Here is a 15,414-nt window from a genome sequence, read left to right on the forward strand (position 1 = left end):
CCAAGCAAAGTCTGAAGACATTCTCTAATGTCAGATAAACAGTTTGTGGAAAGAAAACACATGCTGTGGTTCTGAAGGCAGATAGAAATCTTTTTATCCACATGATCCTTGTGGCAGAAAGCTGGAAGGTGAATCTGAAGGATGTCCTTGCACATCCACTGGGCCCAGTGCCATGGTCACTGGCAAATGCTGATGTGTCCTTACGAAAAACAAACAAGGCTGCACTTGTCAAAGAACTTGAGAAGAATGCGTCTCCAGCAGAACACATCCCAACATCGACTTCAATCGTTGATAGGATGAATCTAGTTCAAAAAATGAATGGCAAAAACAAAACCTTTGCACAGGTGGCATAGTCTGCCTTGAGCCGGGTTCTGCATGACAGGGCACAGTGTGAGAGGATTGATGTTGCTCCTGATGTCTACTGCCAGACTTCAAAGAGTACAAGTACAAGAACCTTGTCAGTGGACACCACGTTCAACAGTGGAGAAAATTCCTGTGCTGTTCCTCAAACAAGGCCAGTCTCATCAAGTTTCTGGTGGAAGAGTGGAAACTCCCTCAGTACAGAGAGATGCTGCATTTCAAGATGTTGTGCATGACCTATGAGGAAATCTGCTTCATGGTGACAGAAAATGGGAGTGAAGAAGTAGCAGAGCTGCACTCAACACATGAAGAAGCTGACACCCGTCTGTTCCTACATGCATTGCATGCATCAAGTGCTGGCTCAAAGGCAGTTATCATTACAGATGAGGACACTGATGTCCTGGTTCTCTGTCTTGACTTCCAGAAAGACATCAACTGTCCAATCTACCAAAAGTGTGGGACACAGAATCGCACAAGATTTATCAACATCAGCAAATTGGCACGCTAACTTGGAGACATCATCTGTGACAGTCTATTCTATAGTGTCTTTAAGGTCTGACAGTTCTTTACAAGGGTGCAAGCATTTGACTACATTTACTTAGTTTCTTTACATCACTACCCTCTGAATGATTTGTATAAATCATTCAGCAAGTTTCAGCTCTTGAATGATGCTGAAAACAACCCCATCATAATGTAGGCAGTAGCTGCAGAAGGCAGGTTAAATTGAAAATTTTCACTTTTACTTGAAGTAAGTGCCTCCAAGCTGTGGCCAGCTGTGCCCGAGCATATTCAGGGTTCAACAGCATTTGACTAATCAGTCAGTAACCAATCGGCACAACTCATATAAGCAAAGGGGAATTATCAGCCACTGTCCCACCTCCAAAGTCCCAAGAGTCAACTTGATGAGCATGCAAGTGTTGAGCAGCTGCTGGCCTGTAGGGAGTGCTGGGCGAGCAACTCACATTAATGCAAATAAAGCAGAACTGCTCCTTTGCAAGGACAGTTTTCCACTTGCCAACACTGTTCTCTGCACTTGTATCATGTATAAGTGCCTGGTTTTCATATGCACGAGTTTTATCCAATTTTGGTTAATATCACATTTGCCGATTAGCCACAACATTAAAACTACTGACAGGTATACATTGGTCATCTCAGTACAGTCCAGTGTTTTGCTGGGAAGCCTTGGTCCTGGAATTCATGTGGATATTTTACAGTACATGAAACAAGTGAAAGAATGTATTACTCTTTTATTCTTTTACAGCTGAAATGTAATTAATAAGTACTGTGATTATGTCTGACTGAAAGAAAGAAATTCACATTTTCATGTCAGTGGAGTGCCATTTGTTTATTTCACTTTATTCTCTGAAATCAGATGACATAAAGATAAAAGGATAATACAGAGTTGGTTTCTGAGCAGAATTCCCAAATACTTATATATTCACCTGCAGTCAGAAGACACTATGTGACCTTGAATGGGCATAAACTTTTATTTACATGGGAGCATAGAGAACCATTATTTTTGTTTGGGGACAAACAATCAATCAGATTTTTGATACCAGGACAAATTGGTGCTAAACATTAGGGGCAGTGGGAACCCAGATAGTAGTAGCAGGCGAATTAGTAGAATGAGTCGAACAGGAGAGACGGACTCATTAGGGATTGGCCAGCTCATCTGAGGTGACAGAGGAAGGCAGATTGTCCAAGGCTCCCATCTCTGTAACCACACACAAAAATATGGACACAACATACTATTTATATTTGCCAGAATCCTCAAAGCATTGATTGTATATTATATTGTATTATGCATCCATCTATCCACTATCTATACACTGCTTAATCCTGACTAGGGTTGTTGGAGTCTATCCCAGCTGACTTAAGACAAAGGCAGGGGACGCCCTGAACAGGTAACCGGTCGATCACAGGGCTACACATACAGACAAACAATCTCACTCACATTCACACCTATGGAAATTTAGAATCGCCAATAAACCCTTAGCATGTTTTTGGCCTGTGGGAGGAAGCCAGAGTACCCAGAGAAAACCCACACATGAACAGAGAGAACATGTAAACTCCATGCAGAAAGAAAGAGACACAAACTGGGGATCTTCTAACTGCAAGGCAAGGGTGCTAACCACCGAGACACTATGCAGTCAATGTTATATTATATTATATTATAAAGTAAATCTTGCAATTCAAAAACAAATAATAATTTTGCATATTCATTCTCTCTCAGAACCCCAGTGGGTTTGAAAGGCATCCCATTTGTTGTTGTTTTTTGTTTTTTTTTCGACTCAAAATGACTATTTATGTTCAGCTTTTCATTAGGCCTGGAGCTACTCATCTGTGACATGCCATACTATCAGGAAATGTAACCAAATGTAAGCCTGAAAGTATGATATTTTATCACAGTCACTTGTTCAGGACTGCACAGTGGATTAGTGGTTAGCATTTTCGCCTTGTAGCAAGAAGGCCCCAGTCTGAGCCTGGGATCTTTCTGCATGGAGTTTGCATGTTCTCCCTGTGCATGCGTGGGTTTTCTCCGGGCACTCCGGCTTCCTCCCACAGTCCAAAAATATGCTGAGGTTAATTGTTTACTCTAAATTGCCTGTAGGTGTGAATGTGAGTGTGATTGTTTGTCTGTATATGTAGCTCTGTGACAGACTGGTGACCTGTCCAGGGTGTCCCCTGTCTTCGCCCGAGTCAGCTGGGATAAGCTCCAGAACCCCCCGCGACCCTAGTGAGGATAAAGCGGTGTGTAGAAAATGGATGGACTTCATTGTTCAAGTTTTAAAAATTACTAAAAACTGTGAAACCATGACACAGTACCATGAAAGAATTTCGGGACTTTTTGATTAAATTGCAGGCTGTGCTTACACAGAATAGAGAGAAGACAAATGGAAACTAATTTAAAAATCAATAAGTAAAATTTTAACAATATGTAGAACCATCTTTTTTTCCATTATTGATAACTCCTGTGGGAGTTTGGAACAAATGGTGCACTTGTTGATTGTTGAATAATGATTCCTGTTTTTCACTAAATCATGGTGTTCATACTGCACAAAATACATTTCTTAGTTCTCTCTACTTTTAGTCATAGTTATGCTGTTTCCATAAAGGTAGAGGACTTTATATGTCCATGAAGAATGAGCTCACAATGAGTAGAAATGTGACAGAAAAAAAGCCAGAAACTGCTGAGGGTTCAGAGGGTCGGCTAAACCCATAACATTGCCAGTAAGACTCTAAGAATACCAAAATTGTTAGTACAGTTCATCATACTTTCCCATTATGACAGGAATTTTGGTCTCTATTGCTGAAAGCTTTTCTGTTAAGTGTATTGCTTTATATCAAACATAGTCAGATTTGGCCAAACAGAGGTATTTTTGTGTATTAATCTTGCCGACTGTGACACCAGGAGACCCCAGAGCTACAGGTTTTATATCTTCCAGGTGCTTTATTCCAGCTCACCAATTTCCCATGTCTTTGTCAGACAATCGGTTTGTTCCTTTTTCTGTAGTTTGTTTTCTGTTTGAGTTTCTATGATTCTTTAAATATATATATATATGTTTAACCAATATGGAAGGAATGCTGCATTATTGGGCGTCATGCAAATCTGAGAAAAGTTCTGTAATTATACATTAACAGTTTTTCAGTTTCAAATGTCATGCAAGGTATGACTATTATTTCGACACCATCCCCATCTGATTGGTGTTTTTTTAAGAGTTTGATATTACTGTAATTTTTGAATGCAAATCTGTTCTGTGGTAGACTTTTTGGTGGTGAACAAGTGCTCAGACATATGACCAGTCCTCAATTTCAAATTAGTTGGAAAATAAATGAGAAGCATACCTTTAAGTTTGAGGTATGACAAGAAGTCCATGACAGTGTGAATGATGTCTTCATCTGCTATTCTCAGGGCACCTGTGGAGGCACAGCAACAAAGACCAGACTTTTACTGAGTCCTTTAAAGTTGGTAGCACACTACATGATTGTCAGGAGCTGCAGTGATAACATATCAGGAAATGAATACCAAGGTATATTGACAGTAGTAGAACCTTTACCGAGCCCTTTAAAGAGATGTGAGTAAGCCGAACTAAAAATGAACAATAGAAAGTAAATAAAGCAGCATTCTGGGAAAAAAATTAAATGACCAAAGTTTAATCAGAATGAGACATGAAGTCATTCCAGCTACTGTTAGAATGCCAAAAGGATGCTGTAAGACAAGAATCACACCTTCACATTTCAGACTTCAGCAATCTGGCCATCATTCACTCTGAATAGGGTGACGACATGTACTCCTGAACTGAACTGTGTGTCCATCACCTTTCAAGTGACAGTGCAGGTGACAGCTAGCCTAGCCACGCTACACCCATGTTTCTGACGGCACAAGGGTCTAGGGAAGCTCGACAGGGAGGGAGGCGGGCTAAAAGGTTGTCTATCAAATCCCTCTGCAGCAATTGGGTAGGTATACAACCAATCAGCGCAACAAATAGGCTGACGTAGTTCCTAGAGCACCGGCGGATTGTGGCTAAGTCCCGTTAGCTTCCCAACCAACGGAAGGGAAAGGAAAAAAAGAGACTGGGACCACTTCATTAAATATTGGCAGTGATGCGGCTTATAGTCTGGATCCACGGATTTGCTAAAGATTTCTGTGTCATTGTGAGATAGCAGCTGTAGCTATGCTAACAAATGAACACTATATCAGCTGCCTGCTGATGATCATGTGATCACGATCCTACTACAAATCCATCACTGCAGACTTATCGGGACTTATCAGTCAGAAATCATAATAGGACTGAGCAGCCTTGGCAGAGTAATGTGCTCTCTAAGTGCCTTTCTTGTTTCAAATTGCTAGGACCATAAAAAAACAAGCAGAGCATATCAGACTTGATGACAGGTAGTGTTACTAAATGTTTTTAAATGTTAAAATTATAATTTCAAAAAGCGTTGAACTGAATTTGATACTTTAAATTCACTAATGTTGTTATTGAGTTTAATGATTTTTTTACAACTTCCGGACCCACTGAAAACTACCTTTTTAACTTTACTTTGCTTGAAACACTCAAAGGCAGTAGAGGAACTTCTATTTATTTTTATTTATGTCTTTATTTCCATGGTTATTCTGAGTTGTTGCCAAGATGCACTACAAAGACAGAATTCTTTTCAAAACGCACATTTCTTGAGCTTTTCAAGTGTTTTAGAATGCTCCAAAACACACACTGTTTCCTCAGCTCACTGTTTGCAGTTTGTTGTGTCAAGCTGCTAAACATCAACTAGACTGCATCTTCTACAGTAGACATAAGATCATCTTGTTTCTGTGGAAGAGAAAGACAAACCTGTTCTGAAGTCCTCCTCCTGACCCATGTCCCTCTTGCCAGCCAGACCCGGCTTGTCTCCTAGTGTCCTGTGTCCATCTATTCCATCTGGATAATGAGGAGTGAGCACAGTCGATACAGTTATACAAACAGCAGATGGATTAATTGAGTATTTGATTAAAGTGATTGCAACCTTAAACTCACTTCAGTTGACATTCAACAATTAATATAACTCGATAAAAGAGTGACACTGAGGTTTTTGTGAGTTGAACTTTCAGATTTCAGCTGCAGCAGTTATTTTTTAATCTCTTTGCGGAAATGGAAAATATTTCTGGACAAAATATAAACAAAATAAAATCATTTGACTTTACCAAGCGTTTAGTGTTGTGTGCTGAATTGACATGCTGTTGTAGAAGCTTCATACATTTGACACACATACATACACAATGCACACCTCCTCCTCATTGTCATAAGAAGAGCTAAAGGACATTGTTTCCACTTTGATATTTCAGCATGGTATTTGGTTTGTAATTGTTTGGTTCAATTTCCAAACTTGTACGGACCACCTGCAGGGCTTGGCTCATGGAATTGCAGTACAGCAGAGATGTGGTCAACAGAATTAAAAAATAATAATAATAATAAAAAGCACAAATAGGATGGACTGCAGTTTCAACTTACGAGGAACTGCACCGGAATAATGATAATAAAAATGAACAGAAAAAAAGATGGCAAGCAAAGAGATTTGCGTAGTCATGGAGTTTTCATGGGCCTACAGATCACAGTAAGATGGCACTGTCAGAGTTCAAAGTCTTCATTGTATGAATTCACCAATAGCTAAAAAGGCTACAAACACCAATTTTCTGTGTTTTAATCACAGATGCCTCTGCTTTGACAGGTTCCTGATAACCTGAAAAACCCGTATACCCCTGTCAAATCAAACATTTTTTAAATAAAATGCTATTTTAATATGAATAGTGACTATTTCAATGTAGCTTAATGTAATAAATAAATACTTTGGTGATTACATGACAAAATGTGTACCAACATTGCTAATGAGAGTAATAATAAAGCAGCAGGTTAAATGTCTGGCTCACGCAAACCTTTCCGATCTCTGTATGTTTTCTCCTAATTAGTTCATGAAAGTGTACATTCACTGCACTTCTAAAAAGAAAAATCTACTTTACACCATTTTGCACACATTTTAGCATTACTCTCCTTTTTTTTTGTTTTTTAGTTATATGTTTTATCTGTTAAGTTCACACACTCAGCACAGCACTTTACTCTATGAGTGGTCATTACATGTGACAGAAGTGGAAGGATGTTAAGTGGCCACAATTGTTTGCCTCACTGTGGGGGCTTTGTTAACTAAAGTAGTGCTTGACCACTAGAACCCCCTGTTCTTTCCGTGTGTTTGTTGAACTGTGAAATTAAAAGTCCAGATAACTATGACATTAGCATGACCCAAAAAAAATGCATTTTAATAGTTTTGTATAGTATAAACTGCTCCTATTTTCTCTGTAGTGTTCTTAGTTTTCTGGTCTTTACAGAGATAATTTTTACTTTCAAAAGTGTGTATTATGTCAAGCAGTGCTATGCCTAGTCATACAATTTCTTTAAATTCTAAAGTATATATTTTAGTTAGTGATAACTCCATAGATTTAATATCAAAAACTGATACTCCTAGTATCTGTATTGCTATATGAATTAGCGATGTATTATGGAAATCACTGTGAAAATTTAAACTCTGAAATTTGGCAAAATCTAACAATTTATATATATATATATATATATATATATATATATATATATATACATATATATATACATATATATTTGACTGAACTATCAACTTTTGACGTTGCCACAGGCTAATCTCTGCATGTCCCATCTAGAGATGCACTACAGTCTGAAACAGTGAGACAGACTACTAATATGGCTTTGTTGTATTTTCTTTACAGTCACAAGTTGATTTAGAATACAATGCTAATGTCATATTGTATGTATGATTACAATCCACCAAACCAAAAATGCTAATGCAATCATGATGCTGGAATTTCTAAGGTTTTGGTAAAGCTTCCCGCTTGGCAAAAACAGGAAAAAAGTCTCAAGAAACTGTCAGTTGGCTGCAAAGTAACCTTCACTGACAGTTAAATTAAATGCTGTATTAATTGTCGATTTCAAGGTATTACTAAAACCCCTATAAACTCCTCAGTTTCGTATTTCGAAGCTTTTTCCCTGAAAATGATCTCTTCCTGCTTTAAAATGGCTTCGACATATTCTACACTGCAACCTCTTAAAATGTGTGGATCTGTGAAGTTCCTACCTTGGACTACCCTACCTCCCACCACTTGTCGCAGCTTGGGCATACCAGAAGTGTATCATCATTTCTGTTTTTTGTGCCTCAATCTTGAAGGATGTCTTAATTCTCAGAATACGTCTCAAGAGCAAAGGAGGTTGAGTGAGGATGCTCAGGTGTATCCTCACTGTATCCTTTGCAGGGAAGATGACGCAGCTGTGCCACACATCAGTTAATTTACGTTACTTTTAAACAATGGCTCAAAAGCAGTGATGTCTCATTTTGTTCATCACTTGATGGTTCAACTTGTGTCTGTTTCTTGCTGCCTCTGCTTGCATCTCTGGTGGGAGGAAGTAAGATGTGAAGAGATGAATTGAGGAAAGGAGTTGAGGCGGTACAAACTGACTCGAGAAGAGCAGCAGCTCAGCTACAAGTCTGCTCAAATGCTGTAATGCTACTCTACACTAGCCTAGCCACGCTAGACCGATGTTCTGAAGACGCAAGGGTCTAGGCACGCTCAACAGGGAGGGAGGCGGGCTAAAAGGTTGTCTATCAAATCACTCTGCAGCAATTGGGTAGGTATACAACCAATCAGCGCAACGAATAGGCTGACGTAGTTCCTAGAGCGCCGGATTGTGGCTAAGTCCCATTAGCTTCCCAACCAGCGGAGCCAAGTGGTATATTAAGGATTTGCCATATCCCGTCAGCATAAGTCCAAATACGTCTTTCTTCTCAATGAAACACTTCAGTGCCGTCCTTTGTTTATCTTTCAAGTTGAATTTTAGCTTCAAATCTTTAAGGGCTGTGGCCAAAGCCGAGTCGAAAGATAACCGTTTATTGTGCGCCGGTTGTTTCTGTCAGAATCGTCACGCCTCTGTCGTCACTTAGTTACGCCCGCCTTCTGACTCTACACTTCATGGTGATTGGTCCGGCCAGTTTTAGGAGAATCCAGCCTCGAGCCTTATGGAGGGTAACTAGACCCACCCTGGCAGAGAATTAAATTCGTTGCCGTGGGTTGTCTAGCGCGGCTAGGCTAACTCTATACAATAGCAACTTATAACCCCTTGATGTCTAATGTCACAAATTTGCAACACACCACTTTCAGTCAGACTGCAGCCTAGATAGCTTATCCATTCCCCCAAAGCCAGCTTGTGCATATTCAGTACGTAGCTCTGAACCTTTTGCAAGCACTGCTTTCTCGTAGGACCAGTCGGAGTGAGACCTAATTATTATAGATCTGTTATTATTATTATTATTATTATTATATATGTGTGCTATGTGTAATAGACAAATTAACAATCTCCACTTATTTTAGCATGACCTGGAAAGCAAAAACGCTTTAAATTGTAAATAAATTCAGGCGTCAAGGGGATAATTTTGGAGTAATTTAGACTTTCATGTTTGAGCTGGAAACTGATTCTGATGAAGAAGATGAATCCAGAAAGCCCCACCCTGCAAGTAGAAAGGACTGCTTCCTTTCACTTGTGACCGATGGAGTGACGATGAGTGTAGCCATTTTGGAATGACACGGTAGTGCTCAGAAGATGGTGTTGTGAGAGGTTTTCCTTTGCTTCCCATTCTGTCAACATGATGCAAACACAATGTAATCCCACTTTGACTCAAAAATGCTAAATGCCACATTTTTCCTTTCCAAACAGACTCATGAGAACCTGACATCCGTTGCTTACAGAGCAGAACATAAAGGCAATGTTGGGATGCGTAAGCGCAGACAGCAGTAGGATGACAGATGTCCTCCTGACAGAAGCAGCTAAAAGGTGGGATGTTTGGACAGAGCAATTCCTGGCCTGACACCAAGGCCCTGCAGCAGCCGTATGTTTCTATCTTACATTGAGTGACCAGCTCGTCTCTGCTTCTGGCACTGGGAGAATCCTTTATCTGAATTAGGTGATCAATACGACCTGAAACACAGGATGAGGCAGGAGCAACCTTTACCTGGGTTTCTTTCTCTCTCTCTCTCTCTCTCTCTCTCTCTCTCTCTCCCTCTCTCTCTCTCTCTCTCTCTCTCTCTCCCACACACACACGTACACACACACAAAAGAAGGAACAACATTTCCAGTCTTCCTGTTCTACACTGACTCGGACCCCACAAATTTGTAAGAACACACACACACACACCTGTAAATACATATGCATCTGGATACCCAGTGTTCACCTATTGTGTCTTTTCATGGTAATGAGGCAATCTTTAAATTACACTAAATTAGCTGACACAGTGGGGACAGTGGATATGGACAAAGAAACACGACAGTGGGGATTCACAGAAGATGTGCTCGACCATCTCTTCTGTAAACCATATTACACGTGCAACATGCAAAATTTGCAATGACAAAGCTACTACCGTAATTGCTGTGTGTGTGTGTGTGTGTTTGCGAGCATGTGCATGTGTGTGCACTTAGTACTCACGGGGACCTAACAGGTAGCCAGCACTGTTCAGAGTCCAGCCACGCTTCTCCTTCGCCTGCAGGGTCGGACACAGATGTTAGTCGTTTTAATGATTTTTTTAAATATCTCTATTCCTCCTTCAAGTAGGCTTTAAATCTCTTAAAATACAAAATATACTGATGCAGTATTTGCACATTTGAATTCTATAGATGAAAGAATGACTACATGAAATATTGATACAATCAATTCTCTGTCTTTCCCACATTTTATGGACTTATTTGTTATTTTCTTGTTCTCTACCCACCAGCACTACACTTGATCTTCTTTAAATTATTATTATTTGCATACAACAGACACACAGGCACTTTTCCACACACATTCTGTTACTATATTAGCTGCACTCCCATGCTAGCTATACTCCCTGACAAAGATACTTCTGATGCTTTGGATGGGGTTTGTTGTGTTCTTCTCCTCATATCTTTGCACTATTCAGCATCAATAAAATTAAAAAAAAATGAGGAAGCTCTGGTGTTACTGTATAAAGCTGCGAAGTAGGATCTCTGCAGTTTGTCAGGAGGAAACATCTAGCAGCTCCCATAACATCACTGAATAAAAGATAACTACAGTCTGTTCAGCAGAGTTGGTATTCTGATTTGTTTGAACATGAAAATTAAAATAGCTATACTTCACATGAAAATACACATCAGACTAATCGCGTCTACCTCATTATGTCTAAATTTGTAATTGTGAATAAGCTGAAAATGTAATTTGTTGTTGGTACAACAGAATACACAGCAGGGGCAAGTCCTAATCCTTTCTTTCCCTTGACCTACAGTTAAAATACCATCCCCTGCAGCTCTGCAGGTTAAGTGGTCGACTTATAAACAGGAGCAATACGTCATGGGTTTGAAACTCGCTAGTGGTCCTTTGCTACCAGGTCTTCTCCATACTGTTTTGTCTTTCAATAAAGGCCGATAAAGTACCTAAGAAAAATCATAGGTTTGCTTAGTTCTTGTGGTAGTTCTATGAATCACACTATTCAGCTAAAAAACAAATTTACATTAGCTAAATGAAGAATTAATAGTAGTGACTATTCACAGAACAATGTAAATGTAACTGGTACAATGATGAAATATGACTTAGGACAATTAACTAGCAAATCATTGAGACAATTCAAAAAAAATTTACTGCTAAAGGTTGCCTTGAAATTTTGAGTTTTCTCAACTATTCTGTTTTTTACGGTGTACTAAGCAATATCATAGTTTTACTGTTTTGACCAAAGCACCAACGTGCACGGCACACTTACGGTATGCTATATGCGACAACGTTGTGATATTTATATCCTCTTTGTGTTACTGCCTCTCTCTTGCCAAATGCATCCTAAATAGCAGGCTAAATGTGACACTTATCCCACGTTAATATCATTATATCTAGTCCATCTGACATTTTTACGTTGCTGTTCCACATGACTTTTTTTTTTTATTCTTGTGCTACATCTTTCAGGGACTTCAAACCTGGTTGGAAATGCACCTGACGTGATAAGAGCCACAGCTTACCGCGATGACCAGCCCGATGCTCTCAGAGAGGGTCGCACAAAAGATGAGCGACACGCAGAAAATCCCGAAGCACCTCTGCATCTATAGGACAGACAGAGGAGAAGAGAACCTGAACAGACATTTGTGCTCAGGAAGAACACCGCGAGCCAGAGGAAAGAACTTCTACCATCCAAACTAGGAGGACCTAACTTCTAGGAAACTTATTGCGCCCTGAGAATAGAATAAAAAAGAGCAGAAATGACATTGATAATGTAAGTAACATCATGTCTCAGGTCAGATATTACAATGAGAGCACTGAAAAGCAGCGTACCTTTGCCGTGACTCTTACTTCAGCCTGGTTTAGCAGCACAGGTATCGGGTGGAGCAGCGCATTGGGAGGAAATGAGGACTCGTCCACCTTTTATCTGAGTCCGCCGCGCTGCTGCCGTCAGCACCCGCCCCTACAACGCACACTGCAGGGCAGGTCACGAACACCACACAGGATGAAATCCAATAAGATCACATAATCACATTTTTCTTTGTCACCCTAGGAGACCGGAATATTGAATTTAAAGGGGGAGCGTGTCTGCGCTATTTTTCTGCCCTAATCTCATATGCGAGTGTAACGGCCTTATTGCTGGAGGTTTCTGAAGGAGCAGATGGTCACCAGAAGGTCTTACTATCGGTGGTCAGCACCGACTGTAGGGTTGAGGATTTGTTGGGATTACCTTCATTTTGTTTTTTGGTGGTTTTGGTGCTGATTTTATTCAGCATGAACAGTAGTAAAACCTGGACTACAGCTGGAACAAAACAGGCCAGAGCAAAGTTGGCATACCCGAGTTACACATCCTGTCCACTATTTAATTCAACTTAAATAATTATTCCAAACCAGCAGGGAACAATCTACCAAGCATTTGCGCTGTAATTATTAACACCCCTGGTTAAGATGTGTTCTTTAGCTTCTAATAAATTCATTTTTTCTAAATAATATAGGACCACAATGGGAAAAAAAGAGGAAAATCCAACTTTTAATTCAAGTGCATTTGTTCAGGAGGGAAAAAAATCACACATTAAGAAATAATTCACATCAAATCATGTGTGCCACAATTACTGTATTAGCACCCCTGATGTTAATACTTTGTACAAGCCCCTTTTGCCAAAAAAAAAAAAATAGCACCCAGTCTTCTCCTATAATACATTTTTCAACAATTTTCAGTTTGAGAGTATGCTTCTGCAATAATAATTGAATTTATTTTAAGGTTTTCTACACATCTTAACCAGGGTTGCCAATAATTATGGAGGGCGCTGTGTACTGTATGTGATCAAATATCCCCATACACTGTAAATACTAAATGGATGGTGGAACCTTCACCTAAATATCTGTTAAAATATTTTCTACAACACACATACAACTCCATAAATAATTTGTCTAGTTGTAGATGTTTTTTCCATGTCAATGCAATGAACTAGAATTTAGACTTTTTCAGTATTCAGATATCTGTTCTAGGCATGTATGCTAATTCTGACCTTTTAATGAGATGAGATCATTTGTCATTTTAAATATAAATTTCAGGATTTGTAATACAAAAAAAAGCTATGTAATCTTTTAACTGTGGAATTTAATGGGGATGTCTGTTCATCTGTTGATTTCTTTTTACCCTATTCACTCAGGTTGTAATTATTTTTTTTTCCATTTTTGTAATATTTATGCTAGCTTGACCTTCACACCTGAAGGTGGTATTTGTTGAAAGGCTGTTGTACAAGACTGCATTGGCCCAGCTAGTTGTAGCTAAAAGCCGAGTGGAATGCAGAAAAAAACACTTTTACATACAGAAGAAACTTAACAACTCCTACCAATTATATGATAAAGATAAAGAGGTCACTGGAGGAGAGTGCATCATGTTTCCAAGTGTTCTGAAAAATGCTGCTGTATCTGTTTTATGAAACAGCTGCCAATCCCTGGAAGAAGTTCTTTTGCGTATTCTGCCTTTACATTAAAGTTTAATAAGGAATGAAAAGCTGATCACTGCCCATATGTTTATTTATTTATGTATTATACCATGGTAATTTCTAGATGTTAGTGTTGGAGTTCAGTCATAAATTCCTACGTTTGTATTTGTTTAAAACTGCACATTAAACAAACTCTGATACAGAAAATCAAAATTGCTATGGACAGGTTTCTCACTGACACTGTGTGCTAGTAACCCGGCATAAAGATGAAATAAAATACCATCAGCTACCAGCCAACACTGTGCCCCCCAAAAATATGACTTTTTGTTGGCAATTTCTGCTGTTTTTGTTGTTTTCTTTACTTTGTACATTGAGAAAAATAATATCTCACAGTGCACGTGTCACGAACAGACTGTGACCCTTTACCCTGTCGTCTTTGTATGACGTGTCACTTCAATTGGAGTGTGTCTGGAGATGCACACTTGGTTGGCACTGTAGTTATGGTACCATATTACTACGGTGTGGAAACAGTGGCTCCTTCAAGTTTTTTGAAAACCTACCTATTGTAGTGCACTCACTCTCATGTAAGACAGACAGACCACAACACAGATGAAAGGAAGCTCCATTAATGGGACTGTGCTCCACTTATTTTGTACAATATCTTTGTGTAACTCAGACTCAAAATAAGAAAAAGGAAAAGGGACTGTAACACAATTAAAATCTGTCTCCCATCAGAGAGAAACAAAGAGAAGGAATAGCATTTAGGACATACATCATTCTTCAGAGTCACAGAAAATTCAATAACATTAGAAATCCTTCAACTTAACAGCTTTAGGTGAAGTTGTATTGTGATTTAATTTTGGCACAACCTCCTTTTCCTTCACAGTCAGGATAGAGGTATGTATCAGTCCTGCAACAAACACCAAACTGGTCCCTGCTAATCATGAACTTCCTGATGCTTCAGAGTACAGATCTAAAAGTTTGTTTCCAGTGAACAGTGTAAGATTTGTTGTAAGTCCCACTGGTCATTTAAAAAATCAAACTCTAGATAAAGTGATGAAAACTTCTCCGGCCCTGACCTCATGAAGGCAAAAAAAGAAAAAGTGTTTGCAGAATGAAATGTGTTATGCAGGAGTTGTAAAGTCTGTTTAATCTTGAGTTGGGAACTGTTCTTAAAATGATACTAATAAATAAATTGGTCACTGTTGCCAACTGAGTTCTCTGCTCTCTGTTTATAATTCGTAAGGTCTGTGCCTTATTATGCTAGGCACTGTAAGATGACATACTGTATGTTGTGAATTCACGCTATATACAGTGCCTTGTGAAAGTATTCGGCCCCCTTGAACTTTTCAACCTTTCGCCACATTTCAGGCTTCAAACATAAAGATATAAAATTCTAATTTTTTGTCAAGAATCAACAACAAGTGGGACAGAATCGTGAAGTGGAATGAAATTTATTGGATATTTTAAACTTTTTTAACAAATAAAAAACTGAAAAGTGGGGTGTGCAATATTATTCGGCCCCTTTACTTTCAGTGCAGCAAACTCACTCCAGAAG

The 15,414-nt window shown here is 39.2% G+C and overlaps 1 protein-coding gene across 2 annotated transcripts; it reads right to left on the minus strand.

Moving 5' to 3' along the window:
- Positions 1–1,690: 1,690 nt before the first annotated feature.
- On the minus strand, positions 1,691–12,380 carry gal (galanin/GMAP prepropeptide). Of its 2 annotated transcripts, XM_051951935.1 has the most exons (7): positions 12,238–12,380; positions 11,928–12,008; positions 10,393–10,447; positions 9,816–9,887; positions 5,694–5,780; positions 4,207–4,278; positions 1,691–2,074 (listed from the first exon to the last, which is right to left on the minus strand). In XM_051951935.1, the coding sequence occupies exons 2-7, from the start codon at positions 12,006–12,008 to the stop codon at positions 2,013–2,015; spliced, it is 429 nt and encodes a 142-aa protein (XP_051807895.1). In that variant the 5' UTR covers positions 12,238–12,380; the 3' UTR covers positions 1,691–2,012. The 2 variants fall into 2 exon arrangements, with proteins under 2 accessions (XP_051807895.1, XP_022072232.1); XM_022216540.2 differs by lacking the exon at positions 9,816–9,887 and having other exon boundaries at positions 12,238–12,379.
- Positions 12,381–15,414: the final 3,034 nt, after the last annotated feature.

The sequence above is a fragment of the Acanthochromis polyacanthus genome, chromosome 8 (assembly GCF_021347895.1).
Source record: "Acanthochromis polyacanthus isolate Apoly-LR-REF ecotype Palm Island chromosome 8, KAUST_Apoly_ChrSc, whole genome shotgun sequence".
Classification (NCBI taxonomy): Eukaryota; Metazoa; Chordata; class Actinopteri; family Pomacentridae; genus Acanthochromis; species Acanthochromis polyacanthus.